This window comes from Cupressus sempervirens, chromosome 11 (assembly GCF_028749045.1).
Source record: "Cupressus sempervirens isolate cs-2001-9-10 chromosome 11, ASM2874904v1, whole genome shotgun sequence".
Classification (NCBI taxonomy): domain Eukaryota; kingdom Viridiplantae; phylum Streptophyta; class Pinopsida; order Cupressales; family Cupressaceae; genus Cupressus; species Cupressus sempervirens.
The window spans coordinates 758,856,542-758,879,128 of NC_143128.1; the positions used below are offsets into that span (position 1 = coordinate 758,856,542).

The 22,587-nt window shown below is 35.4% G+C and overlaps 1 protein-coding gene across 2 annotated transcripts in view; it reads left to right on the forward strand.

The window, feature by feature from the left end:
• LOC149531820 (ubiquitin-conjugating enzyme E2 5-like) overlaps window positions 1-18,586 on the forward strand; it is a 28,348-nt gene extending 9,762 nt beyond the window's left edge. For both annotated transcript variants that reach the window (XM_089809101.1, XM_089809100.1), the window contains 4 exons: window positions 17,359-17,473; window positions 17,634-17,686; window positions 17,844-17,972; window positions 18,262-18,586. In XM_089809101.1, coding sequence (XP_089665227.1) covers window positions 17,359-17,473; window positions 17,634-17,686; window positions 17,844-17,972; window positions 18,262-18,368 — 404 coding nt within the window. In that variant the 3' untranslated portion in view covers window positions 18,369-18,586. The remainder of the gene's footprint in view (window positions 1-17,358; window positions 17,474-17,633; window positions 17,687-17,843; window positions 17,973-18,261) is intronic.
• The last annotated feature ends 4,001 nt before the right edge of the window (window positions 18,587-22,587 follow it).

The following is a 22,587-nucleotide window of genomic DNA, read 5'->3' on the forward strand; positions in this document are numbered from 1 at the left end:
TGTATTGGACATGGGCTAGATGTCATTTTCACTCACAAAATGTCAGATCATTGTAGTGATCAATTTGTAAGGCAATGAGCCTTCCTCAAAGTTGTAGCCCGAGACTTTTCATTTAAGAAGTAAGCCTGAATGCAATTGCATTCCCCATTTGTTATAAAAGGTTTATACTTCCAACAAGGTATTTACTTATTGTGGGTAATCAAACCATGTTTTTCCCCTTAACATAGGTTCCATGATAAAAATCTTGTGTCAATTTGTGTAGACGTGTTTTTGGTTTGTGCATACATGTTGTATATTTCATTTGATCAAATCATATTTAATGCTACACAATTTTAAGGGTTTGAAGCTAAGTTGTTGGGTTGGGTTTGGAGATGGGTTCAGATTCAAGTACGGGTACATGGGTTCAGGAATTTTTTTACCATTTGGGTTCCTATGTACATATATATAAATAAGAGAAATATACGTAATTGCAAACCTAAATCATTTCATACTATGAATATATGTTGCTTGATCATTGATCAATACCAAATGTCAAAGATAACTATTAAATACTCGCTTATTAATCTACGTTCATGATTGTAAAGAAAATCATACATTGAATTATTGAATTGCAAAATGAAATTCAAAAATGGACTCGCTAATTAAACTATGTTCATCAAATGATAAAGTATTCAATATAATGATAAGAGTGACAACTGTTTAATAGTTTATCATTGTATCAAGGCCCTTCAAGGGTCAAATGGGTCATTAACAAATGAGGGATCAAGGGGTTCATCCCCGGCTGCAACTAAATCAAGATCCTCATCATTGGAACCCAAACTGGTTCCACTAGCCCTAGACAATGTTGTATCATCACCATCGTCATCCACAATAGCAAGGTAGCTCTCGCTAAATCCTGGATGGTTGTATACAAGTCAGCAGACTCAGGTGCTACATCCCAAAGCTTGTCTTCCCCCTTCCTATATTTATGGATCCTTGCATAGTAGGAGGCACAAGTTGCTGTGAATGAATACCAAGTCCTTTTCTTTCTTGGCACCCAACTAGTTATTCTTCACTGAGTGGATAAAGGAGTATGTACTCTAGTTCCACTCAGCAACAGAAGAGCTCACAACCTAGAGAGAAAACCAACAAATTCTTTTTTAAAAAAAACACAGTATAAATTTAAGAGTGTTAATTCCACAATTTAAGTGGCCAAAAAAGGGGACAATAAAAGTTTAAAACTTACTTGTGAGAGGATCTTAATGGCAAGAAGCTGGAGGTACATATAGTCTTGCCCATGTCTAATACCATCCATTTGGCTTTGGTCATTAATAGCATTAGGGTCTACATCTCTTCCTAAGACAAACTCTCCAAACTCTCTCCTAATATTTGATGCCACGTTTGGATCACTAAAGAGCCTACTAAATGCCTTTCTATACCCACTAGCAACCTTAAGATCTTTGTATGGTGGCACTACTAGGAATAATAGCTCAACGCTATAATATCTGAGACATGGTGGATATGCTAGAAGGTGTAAAGGTGTAGTCATCTTGTTCTAGCGATGAAGAACAATCGACTCCACCTTTTTGTACAAGGTGTCCTTAGGATCATGCTTTGTCCTCTAAATGACCTGGGATGTCAAATGACGGTCATATAAGTTATCTTGATGTAACGTAAAATAAAGATTTAGAAATTAAAATCTCTAAATAAACAAGGATAGAGGATTGTGTTAAACTTACCAATTTTATTTTCTCTAGTATAGTGTCCATGACATCATAGATGTCCCCCAAACAAGGCTCATTAGTGTCGAAAAACCGAAGCATAGATATGATAGGCTCAGTTGATATCTACTACATAATCCACACAAACCAGCCAATCATCATCCAAAATCATTGCCTTCACCTTTTGGGCCCTTGTTGTATTCGATTGCTTCCAAACATCCTATTGGTTACTAATAACCATTTGGGACAATGCACCTTTCACCCTCACAAGTCATCTAAGGACAATTGTGTGTGAAGCAAATCGAGTTTTAGCCACCTTATAACATGTTAGTTGTAAGTTCATAGCACTTTTTAAATATGTAAACAACACAAAATATTTTATACAAATACATAAACATGACACAAAATGGTAAATGAAACTTAATAATTTAAAATTTGAAAGTTACTTTCAATAATTCTAGATTGGAGAAAGGTCTGAAAATTGCTTGTGACATGTGGTAGCTTGTCACAAATATTTGCATCTTGTCACTCTCATATACTTTTTTCACCCATTCAAATTGGGTACCATTGCTTTCGTCACCAATTTCAAGGAGTGGACGGTGCTTGATGTCCAAAAGATGCGATCATATCGTACTTCTACCAAAGCACCCTCATACTTCCAAAATTTTGCATTGTCCATTTTTACTTGGATAACGTTATCAACACCCACAGACTCTATGGATTCAATGAGATTCTAGGAAATAAATTCAGCATCTTTTACCTCCCTTCACAGTCCACCGCTTTCAAAAGCATAGACCCCTTGGGGTGATAACAATCACATTTATTAATGGACAGTTTTTGCAATCGTTCCATCCATCAGACACAGTAGTCTCTCTCATTTGGATCTAAGAATCTCTTAGTCTTGATGTTTGGTAGCTTCAGTTAAATAAACGTATGAGACTAAACCATTGAAGATTTTATATATATATATATATAAAATTAAAATGTCATTAAATTAATGAAAAGACATGTGCTATGAAAGGACATGTCTCTTCTTGGTTTATTCTTAATATAAATACAAGAGATTGTTGCTTTTAGAAAACACATACTATCAGGCAGTGCTATTACATTTGCAGCAATCCTAAAACTCAACTCAGTATTAGAGCCGCATTGCAAATGAATAGAAAGAAAGAGAAAAGGGGAGTGCACAGTGAATACCATCTCTAAGTGCAGAAAGAAACTAAGTTTGACCAAAATTTATGCAACAACCATTCACACATTGTCAGAAGCAATAGGTAGTCATCGATCATGGAGGAAGATCTCATTTCATATATTTGTGTTAAAGTTGTAGCTTCAATTGGATTGATTTGATATGATATACATTATTGTTATTGGTAAATCATCATTTCCTATATATACTTATCCATCTTAAATTATATATATATATATATATATATATATATATATATATATATATATATATATATATATATATATATATGTTCCCTGGGGATGCGTCCCCCACAGACAAGCCAGTGTTTCGGTGACTTCATTGGGGACTTGCATCTGTCCCCAATTTTTTAATACACAAAAAAAAAAAAATGTCACTTCCCTGTTTACCCCCCCTGTCCCCGAAATCGACAAAATGTTTTGTCGTCCCAGAAACCCGTCCCGCTATCCCCTATCAACCTTGTCTTTGAAACTCGGGGGAACATAGATATACAATAATATATATTATTTAACATAGATAAGTATATATAGGAAATGATGATTTACCAATAACAATAATGTATATCAGATCGAATCAATCCGACTGGAGCTACAACTTTAACATGGATGCAGTTTTAATTAATTAGGTAGATGGAATCTCAATATCATCGCAAAGACAAGACTCTTATTAGAAATTGTGGTCAAGAATTAAACTTTGATCAAACAATGTAACTATGTATTTATGAAATTACAGAAGATAAAGAACAACGATACTAGAGCAAAGTTATTCAGCCCATATCCACGAATGACAGCAAACAACAAAATATGAATCGGCATAAAGGGAATACATGAGACACAATCTTCATATTATGTACCAAGTGGAATCCCACGTAGGAATACGGTTTGGGCGGAGTAGTCGAAGAAAACAATGAAGGGATCTGTAAGAACGAATAGTTTACACACCACGCAAGTTAGGGTTGACCAACCGCTAGCAAGGAGACCCCACACCAGAAGAAATAAAATAATATATAAACCAAAGATAGACCCCATTAATGCATAAACTGAAATAATTCGTGGAACATATATTCAATAGATTACATTATGAATTACATGGTAGAGGACCGAACAATTGTCATGGGCGCTACGTGTGGACCTCCCAATAAGGTAGGGGCGAAGCATGTACAAGTCAGTGGCCTCGGTTTACGTCTTAATGAACCAATTCGGGCAAACAAAGAAAAGCGGAATAACATAAGATTTAATTGTGAAGACTTCATTAACCAAGAAGGGTGTTATTTCCCATTTGAAGCTTTATAAACCATCAGCCATGAGAACTTATAACTGGTTACAGAGAAGGATGTCGGTTAGATGATGAAGACTTTTCAAGCATTAGAGAAGATAAATAAAATAATATATTTTAGAGTGGAGTGTAAAAAGCAATAAGGAGAGAAAAAGAAGAAGAATAGAAGAATTGAGTAAAGGTTTCAAAACATCTTGTACTAAGGATGGTGATGTGCAAATAAGTATTTATTATTATTGAGTATTAGATTTATTTCTCTCTTATTTGTACTTCTATACAAGCTATTTGCCTTGATCTTTTCCTATCTCTCCGGGGATGTTCTTGTAGCAAAAGGAAGATTGATATCAGATTCAGAGGGAGCTTGCCACTTCATCAGAGGCAACATTGGATGAGGAGCTCAAAAGATTGATATTCAAAGGGAGTTTGAAAATCCATGAGTGTTATTGCATGATTTTCATGGGCCTACCCCCTATGTAAATCATGAGGAAGTGATGACTTCCAAATGATTATCACTTGTACTTATAAAATTTATTAAAAGGTGATAATCTTTCAATAACTTAATCTTCTATTACGATGGACATCTTATGATGTCTAAGCAGATCATGACCCCCTATGTAAATCATGAGGAAGTGACGACTTCCAAATGATTATCACTTGTACTTGTAAAAGTTATTGGAAGTTGATAATCTTTCAATAACTTAATCTTCTATTACCATGGACATCTTATGATGTCTAAGCAGATCATGATAGATTGTAACTTGCATGATGGATTAAGTTCCTTAAATAGACCATGGCCTTCTATTGTGATGGACATCTTATGATGTCTAAGCAGATCATGATAGATGATAACTTCCATGGTGGATTAAAGATCCTTAAACAAACCATTGCATTCTATTGTGATGGACATCTTATGATGTCTGAGACAGATCATGATAGATTATATCTTGCATAGTGGATTAAGTTCCCAAAATAGACCATGAATGTTTCTGTGGTAAGTATTATTGAGGATACATTATCTATGGACATTTTTTTGAGTACTTGGTGAATATCATGTGACTTGATATTCTAAGGCCATTACTCTTGATATCATGAGATGATATCTAAATGGTGGATATCCTCTGATCAAAGATAACCTTAAACTTGTTTTTCCTGATTTTACATTGAGGTATTCTTATGTTTATCCTCCCTAGCTAAGTGGGAGTCTTGATGTTTGGTAGCTTCGATCAGATAAACCTATGAGACTAAACTATTTAAGATATTATATATATATAAAATTAAAATGCCATTATATTAAAGAATAGACATGTCCCATAAAGGGACATGTCTATTCTTTCATATAATGACATTTTAATTATACAAGATACAAGATATTGCTGCCTTTGGAAGATAGAGGGTGCTATTATATTTGCAGCGATCCTAAAACTCAACACTTAGGGCCCGTTTGTTTGTCAGAATTGAACCTGAAGTGGTATGTGCCATTCCTAAAATTTCTTGCAGTTTGAGCCAAATCAGAATTTGTAATTGGGTTTTGTATTCCCATTTTGGCCCAAAATGAGAATTTGTTGATTTCACCTCAGGAGGTGGAATTGGAATTGAATTCCCATTTCTCATAGTCCATATTTCATAAACATTTCGGGTCTGGTGCTAGGAAATTAATTTGCCACTTGGGAGGGGGGGCTTTTGACAACAAATTGTTTGATTATTGCTTGAAGGAATTCAAAAGAAAATATAAATTCATAGAGAAATATCTTTGTACAAATGCCAAAACTCTAAGGAGACCTCAGGCAAAGTGTGAGAGCGATGTCTTCCACGACAATGACCATGATTGACATCAACAACCTTCACAACAAGCAAGACTTTCACATACAAATAAGTAGAGCAAAGTTTGAAGAGCTCAACGCTGATCTGTTCAAAAAGTGCTTGCAGATTGTGAGTAAGTGCTTGGAGGACACCAAGATGAGCAATGCCTAAGTCGATGACATCGTGTTAGTGGGAGGTTCCTCAAGAATCCCAAAGATGGAGCAATTATTGGGAAAAGTCTTTGTTGGGAAAATCTACAAATCTATGAATCCTTACGAAGTAGTAGCTTATGGTGCTATTGATTGAGCTATAGTTTTGAACAAGGAAACCGTAGAGTTGGAAGTGGTGCCTTTGGGCCCCGAGATTGGAATGAAAAATGGCATTATGTGAGCTATTGTTCCTCGCAACACTAGAATTCCTACTCGGATGGAGGAACCTTCGACCACTCTTTATGATAATCAGTGGCTTGTAAGTATCCCTATTTATGAAGGTGAGAGACCTTTGGTTGCTGACAACAATTTACTTGGAGGAAAAACACAGTGAAAACATCTTTCCCATCAAATTCTAGGTGAACCATAGGTCCAATTATTTCCCCAAAACCAAATTCTGGATTAACAAATCCAACATCTAACAAATTCCAGTGTTAGACAAATACTGCATTTGTTAATTCCATCAGCCAAACGAGCCTTTATTGGTTTGAGAATGTTCTGTACATTTTTTCACCCACTTTGTAATAAGGTGGTTCTCACCTTTTCATACCTAGGACCTTGGCAACTAGTAGGAGCTAGATGTACTACTTGCAACACCTCTCTCCAATAAGGTGATCTAACTGGATTGAATGGAAGACTATTTGCAAAGAGGCAATGCCCAACCTTTAAATCAACAACGTCTCTTAATTCATTTTGGAATGCCCTATCTAATGGGTCTTTCTTGCGGGTGATGGTTTCAGGCACTTCTACATCTTCTTCATCCCTAGAAGCCATAGGTAAGAAGGGATGGTGTCTAGTGGTTACTTGAGGGGGTGGTTTTTGACAATTTTTATCTCAAAATAAAGGTATTTGACATTTTTCCACAAATTCATGGCTTTTCATCTCCAACAAAGTTTATGGCCATTTTTTTAAAAATTGTGGTTTATTGCATATTATTTGGGTTGTACTTCAGGTTTCAAGGGAAAACATTGTTCTTGCAAATGTACTAGAGTTTAGTGGTGTTAGTGGGTATTGCTACTTTTGATAATTTTTGGCAAAATTGTTGGCTTTTTACAATTTTTAAATTTTCTGAAGCTGATATCAATGTCTTTGGATAAAGGGATAAATAGTGTTAAAATATATCATCTCAATCTTATAAATGTTTACATTGATTTATTATTGACTATTTAATTATATTTACTTATGTTTATATCATCTCATTTTTATACATGTGTACATTTATTAGTTATTGACTATTTAACTATGTTTACTTATGTTTACAAATAATAACAATGAATGTAATTGATTAATAATTATTAATTAAATAGTATGTAAAGTCAATCCATGAATTATCAATTACTAACATTATAGTATTCATTTAATGACATATTAGATCAATAAATGAATAATAATATCAATCATAAATTACAAGTGAATCAGCTTATTCGATCCTATTTAATATCCATTTAAATAAAAATTGATGGGACATGACCCATACTCCACTCGCTTTGCCACATATAAATAGGGAAAGGATAGTCCATGATAAAGGACATAGAAAAAAAAATGAAAAAAGGTAAAGATACAGTTATTAAAAAAGGCATAAGAAAGGACAGTTGCCAATTCTCCAAATCTGACATGGAACAACTTGGAATCGAGTTTAAAAGAGTTGACCAGTTGACCAGTCCAAACACATTATAAGTAAGGTACAATGTCATACCCCATAGCATTATTTAAATTGTTAAATAAATATGAAAGATATTATATGGGATTATATATCATAAGGAATAAATGACTAAGGGGATGGAAACTTAATATACAATTTAATCGATTATTGTACTTTGATTAGACAAATATTATTATACTAATCTCATGAGACCTCAAAACTAATGGACTTGATTTCGCTACTAATGCCTGCATAAGATAGAGTGTTTGTGAACGGAGTGGCGGAGTAATCCGATCACAAGTTGGGAGGGTCCCATGATAGGGAGACCGCTTGTAGATTGTTTATGTACCCTGGTCCTAGTAATTCTTCCATCCTTTGTTGAGCTTAGTAAGGGGAATTAAATCTACATAGTTTGAGATATCTAAGATAAAGTATAATATTCATTGGTGTTGTAATAGACACTTAGTAAAATTTACCTATGTTAATCCATGATAGCTTATGATAATAGAGGTAGCTTATGGTACATATAATTAATTATATATGTAATTTTTGTTCATAGGTCAATAATAGAATAATTAGAACAAGTGATCATCACAAATAGCTTTGTTACCCAACATCATGTTGGAAGGGTTATGGTAAACTTGGTCATATTTTGTAGTTCTACAACACCAGGGAGGGTCTCGGTAGTAGGCTCATGTAACAAAGTGTTGGGATGAGAAGGGGACAACCTTCTATACATTCATGGCCAAATGACCTAGAAATTTAGTCTTTTGTAGGGTAGTTAATAAATTGACCATTAAGGGAGGGTATTAGAATAATATTATATTATTTACCTCGTAATGTTTATTTAAACTTATTTAATCAATCAATTATCATTTCAGGTCTTATACAACATCCCAAAGACTACTATTGAAGATCTGTTTATCTTAGTGCCCATTTGGGAGTTCACTTTCACAGTTCAATCACATTTTCCATTCCATTGCTTATAATTCCAAATAGAAAAATACAAATATATAATAATTATTAGTTCAACTACAGACCTATTGAAAGGTCAATAGAAAGTCCTAAAGAAACCATATCTAGAATTGAATATCAAATATGACTTGTCAGTTGAATTTTCATTGTGTAATAACATTTTGAGAGTTGAATATTATCATTTTTCAAATTATGAATATGGTATATGAAGTATTTAAAAGTTTAATTTATTGGTAATGACGGATCTATGTCACTCTTCCTATAGCTATACAATTATTTTATATTTATAATCTTGATGTGAACAAACACATACCCAAATCCATATCTAGTACCTGAATCAACAACTTAAGTTATAAATAGACTGGTTTGTTTTGGACTAAGTATGCTAGAAAGGGTTTGGCTTATGTAGTGACATGGTGAAAAGGGGAAGCAATGTATAGATGGGGCAAATCACTTCTTTTTATGAATTGCACATTTCGGAAGGAAGATGTCTCACTAAGGTCAACGGGAGTCTCAAACACTAAGTGGAACAATGATCCTTCAACAAAATACGTGATAATGAAAATGGAAATGATGAAATGAAGTAATGCAAATAACTAATTGGGCAAGTTACTAAAAAGCTGGGATAACAAACTGATAGAGAGAGACAACGAGCATTAAAGTCCAAAAATGGAAACCAAAGCACAAGTTTGATTTGTGGGTCAAATTAGAGCTGAAAATGTAGGGGATAGAGTGGGAACTCATTTTGTACTTAGGGACAGAACGAGAACACATTTTGTATGTAGTGATTATGGTCGAATTCTTTCAAGGACCTTTGACTATATTCGATCTTTCTGATTTCAAGTTGATGGCTCCATAACCTGTTCTTGCACACGGGAAAATGGGGAAGGGTTGTCTAGAGGGGCTTTCCTTGGTCAAACCCCTATTTAGGAATCAACCTTGAAAATGGAAAGAAATCGCATAAAGGTAAACGGTAAATCTACCTTACATAAACCCTCATAGACGAATGTAGAAATGGCTCATACCCATGAAAATGCTTGAATGTACATAAAATACAAAGAGTTAATCGTGGAATGTGATGTAGGATCAAGGGCGTCCTCACAAATGCATAGATCTATAAATGCCACTCCTAGTTTTTTAATGTAGATATGTGTGATAATTGCTTGCAAAGGAGAGAGAATGTGAATAGAAGGATCTTTTTGCTTCATTGAGAATTCCTCTATTTGGCCATCATGGGAGAGGAACATTCTTCAATTGGAGAATATTTCCCTTGACCTGAATGATCTTGAAGAAATGGAGACTTGGAGAACTTTATCTTGGATGCATGCTATGAAATCTTGAATTCCCCTTGATTGCTTAGAAGGTCTTAATAGTAAATGCTTGCACTTGATAATTGATACTTGGAGATAGTAATTGATGTCAAAATGAGGAGAGATAAGGGTTTTTTGTACTCAATCCATCATTTCAGAATTGAAAAATGATCTAGGTTGACCACAAAATCAAATCTCTTGCTAATTCCCTAACATCAAGCTCCTGGTTAAATTTGGGCTCCAATCCTTTGGGATAGAATACCATTTTCTATACCTTGGAGAATGAGCCAAATTTTGGAGGGGATGTTGGGATAGGTAGAAAGATGTGGGGGGAAGGAGGACAGGTTGCCAAGATCAAGCATTATAGGCGTTCATATGTCAAAATCATCAAGATGGGGTTTAATAGGTTCCTAATAAGCATCTAGTTATGAGTACTAACTTTTTAGGATGATACATCTAGCCCGTACTTTAGTGCAAATATGAGACAAACTTGTACTCACGGTAATGTAAATTAACGCATAAGAATAGTCTTATCAAGTTCAAGGAGACAAAGAAGCATCAAGCTCTCAAGTGACTCAAATCCTTGTCAAATCCAAAACCAAGATAAAAGAGGCATCACTCGAAAGAGAGAGAAGAGAGAAGAGAGGCATGATCACTAGCCTAGTAATGTATTCCTTACTATGGATCACACAAGAAAGTGTTACAAAAGATGGCATTGAAAATCTAGCAAGTTGTGTTATGATAGTCAACCCATCGAAGAGGATTAGTCCTTAAAAAAGCATTGTCTCTTTAAACGGGTCTGACAAGTTGATCATTCTTAAGGAAAGTGTTGTCTCCATAGGGATGAAAGAAAGAAGATCAATCTTTATGGAAAGCATTGTCTCGTTTAGGGATCTACTAAAAACAATCAAGCCTAAGGAAAACATTGTCTCCTTAGGGATCAAGAAAAGAAGACCAGTGCTTAAGGAAAGCATTGTTTCCGTTAAGGAATATAATGAAAGATGAAAATGAGAAAAGCATTGTTTCATTGGCCATTGACAAGACATATTGCATCAAATCAATGTGTGTGTGTGTGCAAAATGTGAAACAAGGAGCAGAGCATACATGCACACATGTTAAAGCAATTGCAAATGCTTGAACAAGAGCAATGGCTTTAACAGAGCATGTATGCACCCACAAGAAATGTTCCCACTATGACATGCCCTCCAAAAAGGTCAAACCAAGGGAAATGAACACATGACAAAAGAGAGCATGAAAGGGATTTACCAACTTAGGGGTCAGTATGATCACATGATAAGACATGAGTCACCATTCCCCAAATGTAGTGGAACTACAAGCACAATCAAAGAATGTCACATAAAAGTAAAAAAGAAGTATCTTTTTGGTCCGACATCATGAAGACCAAAAAGAATAACTAGCTATTGTTTTGCATCATCCCCAATCAAACAAGAGAAAGATGCATTTGCGGATAGTGACACATGCTAAATATAACATGTAATGAGATATAGAAGAAATGAGATACAAATAGAGGAATATCACAACATATCGATCATTTTATCTCCTGGTGCTAACGAGGCAACGTGGATCATTTAAAGAAATCTAAATGAAATGTATATCAAGAAACATGTCAAGGGGGGAGTACATTACAACACACAAACACAAAGAATCTACCGCACAAGAGAAACTAGTAAAGCATATCACTTGCCCTCCCATCTCAATCTGTTGTGTAAGGAAGGTGGGAAAGATACAAAAGATGCTCAACATCAAGCATGGTAAATGGAACAATGATTAACACCAAACAAGGGCCATGTTGTAAAGATGGGTCACTTTGTTCATCACTAGGACTAATAGATAATTGTTGTAAAAACATAATTGGTAAATCAAGATTAACATCAACAATGTCATACATATCATCAAAATCACTAACATGAATATCATCATTAGTTTCTTTAGGAACATCAGAAGCATCATTATCAAAAGTTTCTTCTTCATTCAAATTAATTGTAATAGAATCAAATATACAAATAGTATTATCATGTTTGTGCAATTTCATCTTTTTCAGATTAACTTCCTCGTTTAGGCTATGCATAGACTGGTCAGAGGATTAGGCTGTGCATAGACTGGTCAAAGGAAATCAAAGCATCAATGGGTGTTTTAGATGAAGAAAGGTTTTAGGAAGCATGTTCATGGGCTCTAGCATGACATTTACAACAACATTCACGAGCACAATGGTTATGCTTGGTTTTGCTAGAAATTTGGTTTTGTCAATCAACATCAGGCCCTTTTCTTCTTTAGGAGGAAGCACGAAAAAAACCTCACTAGGTTAGAAACTATTGGCTAAATGTTTATAGGATATAGGAGGTGGAACAAAGACATATATAGGTGTAGGGAGAAGTTCAGTTTGAAGACAAGGAGATGGAACATTCTTAGGATTGGTAAGCTCACAAATCTTTTGGATTTTGTATTTCTGATATGATCAATGGAGGTTATCTTTGCAGAATTGAATTGGTTGAGGCATAGAAGGCCAAAAGAAGTCATGGTCAATGGACTTTCAAGGTACTGAAGATTAATAGAGGCTATGATTAACAATGATGATTTCTCCATTGTAGGGAAACTTCAATGACTTATGAATAGGAGTGACTACAACTTTCATGAAGGTAAGCCAAGGAAGACCAAGTCTAACTTGAAACTGGTAAGAAGTCGAGATGACAACAAAGGTGACATCTAAAGTTTTGTTACCAACATCTACAGGGTACAAAATAGAAGTATGAGTGGAATAAAGGAAACCATTGCAAGTATGGATCATAGCATCAGATTTGTTATAGAAAGCACATTATAATCATCTATGGTAAAGATGTTCAGTTATCATATTCACCATGTAAACTAGGGTCAACAAGGACACTACGAGAATAGAGGTCATTAACTTTTGCAACAATATAAGGAGTACCATTGAGCGCTTTGTCTCACTAGTATCTAAGGTAATGCAAAGGTCAAGTTTCAAGTTTGGGTTTGGTTTTGGATCAACTAATAAGGTTGACAACATTATTGGCTTCAATAGACTTAGTGTTATTGTCAAAACATGGGTAGAAGAAGACAAAGACTGGCTGTGCTCAATGGTATTTGTTGAATGAGATGGCAAGGATTGGTATAGATTTGCAAGTTTTGATTGAGAGGTGCTATAGATTTTCTCCCTCAATCATTAACACCCTCAACATATATAGTACTAGAATCAATGAGACCTTGAAAAGCAAATTTCAAATGGAAACACCTTTAAGTATCATTAATGGGTTGATGATGGTATTGACAAAAAGCTGTGAGAAAAAGATTTAGGCAGAGGCTTGGATGTGTCAATCCATTTAATAGGAGGAAGAGTTAACACTTGAGCATTAATCAACTTCAACTTCACATTATGTAAAGATTCAAAAAGTTGAGTACAATTACAAGGTCTAAAAACAGATGACAAAGGAGCCACACTTGTGGATGCTACTGTCACTTGCTTATCAACTTTTTTGGAAAAATATTGATCTTAATGAAGTTCTTTGGTTTCTAAAATTTGTTATAGGATTGGGATGCAACATCACTCTTATCAGTTGGAGCCACTAGAGTGGTGCTCCGAAACCAACTCACTTAAAGCTGATAATTATGAAGCATTGCACACAATTGAGTAAAAGAAGAAAATTAGGAAAGAAAATTCTTATCTCTAATGTCTTTTTCTAAAATAGAAATAAAATTTCATTGTACATTAATTTGAGATGTAGGATAAGAAATCTGAGCATGCAAATGCTTAAATCTACCAGTGAAATCAATCACTTTTTCTTTAATACCTTGTTTACAATGCATTAAGTCGGACAAAGAAACCTTTTTGAAATTATTAATAAAACTATTGACAATCTTTTGAAAGGAACCACTACAAGAAAAAGACAAAGAACAATACCATTGGAAGACTTTTTGAACCATGAACCTATGGTCATGAGAGAAATCACTATATAATGTTTGAGAGGTTTTGATATGGATCAAAGGATCACCTTTACTACTGTGAGTCTCAAGATGGCGAATCTCCATGTATTGCGAAACAACAACACCGATGATATCCAATGACAAAGGACTAGCAATGTCACAAGTAGGAATGTTGAACTTGGATTGTGTCATGGAAGCAATTTGTTGTTGCATGGAGGACACTTTGAGCTAGCTACTAATAGTAGAATTGGTAGAAATAGTGGTAGGATATATGTTTGAGATTTTTGGAGCATCATGAGAAATGGAAGGAATGACAGAGTATGAAAGAGGAACACTATTGTAAGTGGAAGGTAAAGAAATACGTGGAACACTTAAGGAATAATGAGGACAATAGAATTAGGAATACTAACATGTGTAGGGTTAAGATTTTGAATGGAAGTGCTGATAATTGGTAGAGCATAAGTGGACACACTAGGTATGGAGATAGAAATAGGCATGCAGGTCTCAATTCCAGTATTAGGTAGAATGAAACCTAGCTCTTGGGGACAATTTTAATAGGTTTGACATTGTTATCAACGAGATAAGAGATGCTACACAAGATATTAACACCATGCTCATAATTATGAATTATCTATCTCAAACCCTCTACAACGGATATGACCTCAAGTTTAGAGTTCTCTTGTCCTAACCATTGCTCAGATTTTTCTCTGTCATTGGAAAGTTTTTGAACTTGCATAGTAGGGACTCTTGAGGCCTCATCTTCATCTTGAGCAGAGTGGAAAGAGTTTCTCTTGATAACTAACAGGATCAATGTCATTAGTAGGCATGTCAGTTTCATCAAGATTCCTACAAAAGATAGAAAGCTCAGGGTCAAAGGAATCTATGAGTCTGCATCTTCACTGAACCAGAATACTATAGGCAGGACTCAAGGTAATAACATTCATGTACAAGAGATTGAAAGAAAGATAAATCTAATGCAAATATAAGATTTGAAAGAGATATGCAATTAACTAAGTATAATTAATGAACAACACATCTTAGCATCATATTTAGAAAGATCTAATGTAAAGCATGCAATATAGATCTAAATGCATACAAGGTAGCAAAGATATGATTTAATGCAATGCATATGATGAAATGTAGACACCATATCAGAATTGGAATGTTATGAGTCAAGTTGACGGAAAATGCAAATGGTGAAAAGCAGAAGCAATGCATAGATGGGAAAATCACTTCTCATTTTCACGCATTCCACATTTCGTAAGGAAGATGCTCCACTAGGCTCAAGAGGACACTCAAACACTAAGTGGGACAATGATCTTTCTCAAAAATATGTGATCATGAAAATAAAAATGATAAACTGAAGTAGTGTAAATGACAAATTGAGCAAGTTACTGAAAAATTACAAATAATAGACTGATACAGATAGATAGTGAGAAGAAAAGTATAGAAATAGAAATTAAAGCACAAATTTGATTTAGTGAAATTTGAGGTAAAAATGCAGGGGACAGAACAGGAACTCATTTTGTACCTGGGTAAAGAACGGGAATTGTTCTATACCTGATGATTTTGGCCGAATTTTTTCGGGGACCTTCGACTGTATCTGATCTTTCCACTTCTCATTCAATGGCTCCATAATTTGTTCATGTTTGGTAATCAACCTTGAAAATGGAAAGAATTCACATATAAGAAAGTATGTAAAAAGTAAATGTTAGATTCACCTTACGTAAACCCTCATGGACGGATGTAGAAATCATTCACACCTATGAAGATGCTTGAATGCACTTAAAATCCAAAGAGTTGACCTTGGAATCTGATGTAGAATCAAGGATGCTCACACAAATACATAAATCTATGAATGTCACTCCTAGATCTTGAATGTAGATATGCTTGATAATCACTTGCAATGAAGGACAGTGAATGTGGATGGAAGGATATTGCTTGATTGAGAATTCCTTTTATTGGTCACCATGGGAGAGAAACTTGTTTCAACTGGAGAAAATTGCCTTCGACTTTTATGATTTTGAAGAATTCAAGACTTGGAGAGCTTGATCTCGAATGCTTTCCTTTGAATCTTGAATCCAAATTGCTCTTGATTGCAAAGAAGATCTTGATAGTAAATGCTTGCACTTGATTATGGATACTTGAAGATAGTCATTGATGTCAAATTGAGGAGAGTTAGGGGGTTTTTATACTCAATCCATCATTTTGGGATTTAAAAAAGATCCAAGCTGACCATAAAATCAAATCTCCCACTAATACCTTGACATTAGGCCCTGGGTTAAATTTGGGCCCCAATCCTCTGGGACCAAATGCCATTGGTGTTTTGTACCCTGGAGAATGGCCCAAAATTTGTAGGGGATGTAAGAATAGGTGAAAAAATATGGGGGAAGGACAAGTAGCCAAGATTCAAGCATAAAGGGCATATGAACCTCAAAATCACCAAAATGGGGTCTTGTAGGTCCTAATAAAAAGCATCAAATAATGGGTGCTAACTTCTTAAGATGTTACACATAATTTTTGGCCTGATAAATCCCTTTCAGATCAATTCTTTTAACTAAATGTGTGAGCTCACATGAACCAACGAAGACTCGAACATACGACCTTTTGTTTGCAGGTAGAGTGCTCTACCACTGAGCTACTGGCCTATATAGGACCAGCCCATCTTTGGTTCGAATGTGACTTATTTCCAACACCCTCTTAAGCAACTTTAATAGAATTCATGGGACTCCTATCCTAGGCCTCATAGTGATACCATGTGAGCTTGCAGCATGGACTATCTAGGACTCAAACCTAGGACCCTTTCGTTTGCTGTTGGAGTACTCTACCACTGAGTCACTGGCTTATATAAGGCCAGCCAATCTTTGGTTTGACTGTTTCTTATTTTTAGAAAAATGTACTACTTACGCAACTCATGTGCCATCCTATATCAGTTCTTCGGATTGAGTCTGTGGAATCAAAGCAATAGCGAAACCAGAAGATGTGGCATACCATATAGACCATCATCATACCCTTATCATTATTGTTCGTGGATAACATGATCTCAGTAAAATTTGTTGTGTAACTGTAGATGATAGCAAAGGTCTATTGAGGTAGTCTTTAATCTGTTAGCTATTCTACTTCTAACTAATTGTGTATTCAGTGATGCTTCTTAGCTGATTAGTTTGGCTAATAACATCAATTTTTTGATGAGACACTATTATGAGAAGAATATTAATTATTTCACTGATGGGTTTTATACAATCAACTCTTTCATTTATGAGATGATGCTGAACTGCAGGCCCTTATGATGGTGGAGTCTGGCAGGTTCACATCGAAATACCAGAGGCATACCCGTATAAGTCACCATCTGTAGGTTTTGCTAACAGGATTTACCATCCCAATGTTGATGAATTGTAAGGCTTCCCTTGTCTTGAATGCATGTGGAATTTCTTAAGAGAACTGAATTATTTCTAATGTTTTCAATTTTAAATAAGGGTGCATTTGTTGTTAGAGTACTTAATTATTTCTCCTAGCAACAAGAACTTAGCCATATTTAACATTTGTGTAATTAAGGTCTGGTTCAGTGTGCTTGGATGTAATCAACCAGGCTTGGAGTCCAATGTATGGTGAGAAGAAGTTTCTTTCTTTCAATTTTGTTCTTTTTATATGATTAATGTTTGTTTACTGCAGACATTTAAGGTCAATGCTTATTTTATGTAGATTGTGCATGTTTGTGTTGACTGTTGATATATTAGTGATTTGAATTTGGTGTCTTTTATGCAGACTTGTCAAATGTATTTGAGTCTTTCCTTCCTCAGCTTCTGTTATATCCAAATCCAACTGATCCCTTGAATGAAGAGGCTGCTTCTCTATTGATGCATGATGAGAATCTTTATGAGAGGAAAGTCAAAGGTATTGGTTATCAGTTGCTTGTGTTTTCACTGCCCAATCAATTCCAGCTGTTGAATTCTCTACATCGTTTGTGCAACATCTTTTCTGTTTTGACATCCTTGTTACTATCTAATACTAATTTCTGATTAGGATAGCAGCTCCTGAAATTCTAACAGTCATGCACTTTAACATTGTACACCAGTCTTGATTTTAAAATGTATTAACATAATGCTTAATGAAGGCATTCGTATAAATAATAAAACTTAAATGGCATTGACAACTTTTCTTTTGTCAATTTGTTTTATTACAGAGTACTGCGCAAAATACGCTAAAGCTGATAGGGCAGGAACACAAGAAGATGACGAGAACAACAGCCATGACTTGAATGAGGATGAATATTCCTCTTCTGAAGAGTGAATTACTGGCTGTAGGGCCATAAATGATCTTGTATTAGTCTCATGTATATGAGCTGGTGTATATGTTTCTAAAGCAGCAATATTTAAAAAATCAAAATTCTCACTTAGGAAGGAGTTTTCCAAATCAGTCTTTCCTCTAAGATTTTTACTGGACTCCAATGCAGACTTAAGTGTCGGGAACACGACATAGTACATTGATAATATATAAGATTTTTGCCATCTTTATAGAGTTACTATTAAAAATTTATGTTGGAATGTTATATGTGAGTTTGTTTTTGATAGCCATGTATTTCTTTGAGCTTAGTTGCTAAGCTTTTGATTCCAAAAATCAGATTTGTGCTAGTGTAGTATAGAAAATGATTGACCCACAAAAAGAATCATATTTCAGTGTTATGGTCATGATTTAATTGTTGGTTGTGCGTTTCTTTTGGGTTTAGCTGCCAGTCTTAGATATTTGTGTTTTAGAGTCTTGTATATATCTCTCACTTCCTGGAAAGGAGGATACCATTTATAGTTTTCTAAACCAGTCATGGTAGAGGACATGATCTTGATTTTTTTCTTTGCTCCTTGAATAATGGTTTGAAAGGACCTGTGTTCATCTTACCACTTATATTCATCTAGCTAGAGGATTGTTTTTTGTTATCATGTAGTTTTCCAGTAGCCTCATCTTCTCTTGTTTATTTCTGTGAAGCTCTTATTTGTATAATTTTCTTAGTTTTAATTTTCCATAACTTGGTCCGATTTTCAGTCCAGTCTTGATGGGAGCAGACGCAAAGTATCTGGTTTGCACATATTTTTGAAGTAGCACAGCAACAACATATTATAGTCAAAGTATATTTTCCATGTTGGATCTCATGCTTCATCTAAGAGGTTTGATGAAGGGTACTCTCCATAAAAATTCAACACATGTTTTGATACCTATGATGAAGGGTACTCTCCATTCAAACACAAACATATGCATTGATACCATTGGTGAAGGGTACTTGTTGATGTCAGTTTTGTACCACTACATAACATATAGCAATTGAATATTTGATACGGAGTATCAAACACAATTCCTCTCTTGAAAAGTTAATACTCATGAAGACATGAGAATAACTCCAATGTTCCTTACATCTGTGGATACTAACTTAGTATATCAATGTGATTTGTCGATAATCATGTAGGCGGCCTTACACTATTTGTTCAAGGACAACTTGGACTTTGGTGGAATGATGGTGATGATGATTCGGTTGTGAATGCCAGATGATGTTGATGGAGAAGGTGATGGTGATGGAGGATGAATGTTCTTGTGACTTACACCTTCCTAACTTTCCTTTTCAAAACTCCAACTCCTAAACTATTTGCTATTTTACTCCTACTCTTATGAATGGAAAGATTAGCAAATGGATGGGATGAATCTAATGAAATTTTACTAGTGGCTCTATCTCCATAGATGCAATGATTCAAAGGAAAATGATCTAGTTTACCACACAAGGCTTCCCAACAAGCCTCTAGGATGCTAGTTCATTTTCCTTTGAATCATTGCATCTATGGAGGTAGAACCACTAGTAAACTTTCATTAGATTCGATCCTGTCCATTTGCTAATCTTTCCATTCATAGGAGTAGGAGTAGAATAGCAAGAAGTTTAGGAGTTGGAGTTTTGAAAAGGAAAGTTAGGAAGGCGTAAGTCACAAGAACATTCACCCTCCATCACCATCACCTTCTCCATCAACATCATCTGTCATTCACAACCGAATCATCATCACCATCATTCCACCAAAGTCCAAGTTGTCCTTGAACAAATAGTGCAAGGCTGCCTACGTGATTACGAACAAATCACATCAATATACTGAGTTAGTATCCACATGTGTAAGGAACATTGGAGTTATTCTCATGTCTTCATGAGTATTAACTTTTCAAGAGAGGAACTATGTTTGATACTCCACATCAAATATTCAATTGCTATATGTTATGTAGTGGTACAAAACTGACATCAACATTATCTAGTGCTAGGAGGGCCTGAGAGTGTTTTGTTTGAAGATTTGTTGGTATTCAATTATGAAGAAGAATGGTGCTTCTTAGATCAAATCAACCTAGAGCAACTTGGAGAACACTTCAAGATTATATTGTAGCCAATTTGTGCTTAACTGCTTAGGAGGAAAGTGAGAACACTAGAGAGTATTTGGACACCATTGACTTATTGAATCAAGAAGAAAGGAAAGCACGAGCTATTGAAAGGCGATTTTAGAAGAGGTTGGCACGTCAAAGAGAACTAGAAAGTTACTATTGAAGAAAACTCAAATTAGAAAATCAATCGGGTTGTGATTATAGTCAAGTTGGATAGAAGGATTGGGTCTTTTCCCCTTGAAAGGTTTGAGAAATTGCAATATGATAGAAGGCAAAAGATACTGAGATCTACACCATACCAGGAAGAGGATTTACTTGTGTTAGAATTTCATAAGAAATCAAGGAATCGTTGGGTAGCTGATACTTCAAATTTGGCTAGCTCCTCAAATAGTCAACCAGTCCAAGCTCAAGCCAATCAACCAATGATGGCTCAACCACCATGGATTCAAAAAAATGCCTTACCCATTTTGTTCCAACAATATTATGACTTACCAAAGAATTTGGCAGTATTCTGCTCCAAGTTCTTTGTTAATGACCCTAACCGTACAACAGAGGAGCATATCAAAGTATTTGAAGATGCATTGTGCAACAGAAGGATTCAACATGAGGATGTAGCATGCAGGCTTTTCCCTTATTCATTGGGGAAATAACCTTACTACTGGTTCGTTAATCTGTCGACGTCATCCATAACAGGATGGGTTCAGCTCAAAGAAGCTTTTACTGCAAAATTTGGCATGCCCACCACACCATTGGAGTTGCATATGATGTTTGTGGACATTAGGAGACAAGATAAAGAGTCAATAAGTTTCTTCAACAATCGTTTCCATAAGGCATACACAAGATTGCAAGACCCTTACACAATGACAGAGGCAGGTGCTTTGGAGGCATATTACAGTGCCTTAGATAGTCAGACAACTATGTTTACAAGAATGGCGAATTTTGCTCCGACAACGTTGAATGAAGCTTACACTAAAGCAATTGAAATAGGGAAGCAATTGGGCCAACAAAGAATGGAACCCCCAAGTGCTGGGCCATCAATGCTAGATTATCTGCAAAGTGCAAATTCATCCACAAGAATGCAAGAAGAAAAGGATGAAATGAAGGAATTAATCAAGCAAGTCAAGAGGCTATCTACAGAAGTTACTTATTTGAGAAATCAAAACAATCAACTCCAATCTTTCAAAAGTTCCCAGAGAAGCAATCAAGGAAACAATTATCAAAATTATGGCAAAGGTTATCAAGGAGGGTATCAGAGAAATCATCAAGAGGGTGGATACCAAAGGAACTATCAGGACAAAGACTATCAAAGAAACAACTAAGGTGGTGGTTATCAAAGGAACTATCAAAATAACAACCATCAAAGTAACAACCAGCCACAAGATCAAGGATATAACAATCAATCTAACCAAATGAGGATGTGGAACACAGGCCCAAACAATGGAAATGTGGTGTCACCACTAGATAATCAAGCTTCAACGGACAATAGGCCAGTGGATAGAATATTTTTAGCTGAGTCTGCCATGTCTAAATATTGCAGATTCCATGAGACTAATCAACATTCAAAGTTAGGATGTGCTGAGTTCAAGAGGGCATCCAACCTGTTTCAAAACATAATAGATGAGTCAAACAACCAAGAAGATATTAAGGTCACGGGGTATGAGATTGTCCCATCCTCGGGATATGATCAATGCTTAACTTTTGAGGAGATTTCATTTCCACTAGAATTTGAAGCATATGAAGAACACCAAGGGAGATTTCCTCCTGAGTCAGCCAACAGGCTAGTCAACGAGGTAATAGATCAAAACAAACATAACAATGGGTTAGATTTTTCTTTCCCACCTTTGAGCAACGATATTCTAGTTCAAGGGACAGGTGGGAACCAAACATTTGAACAACCGGCTAGCAATGCAAGGTTTTATTAGAGGAACAATAAAATGAATGATGCACCCTTTACTCCATACCTCCAAACAATTTCGATACACCTCCACACCCCAATGCGAGTAACGTACCAAATTCTTCAAGGGATGCACCCAAATACAAATATGGTAACCATAACAATGGAAGTGGAACACAGAGTTGCCAATAAAGTATGCAACAGAACAATCAAGAT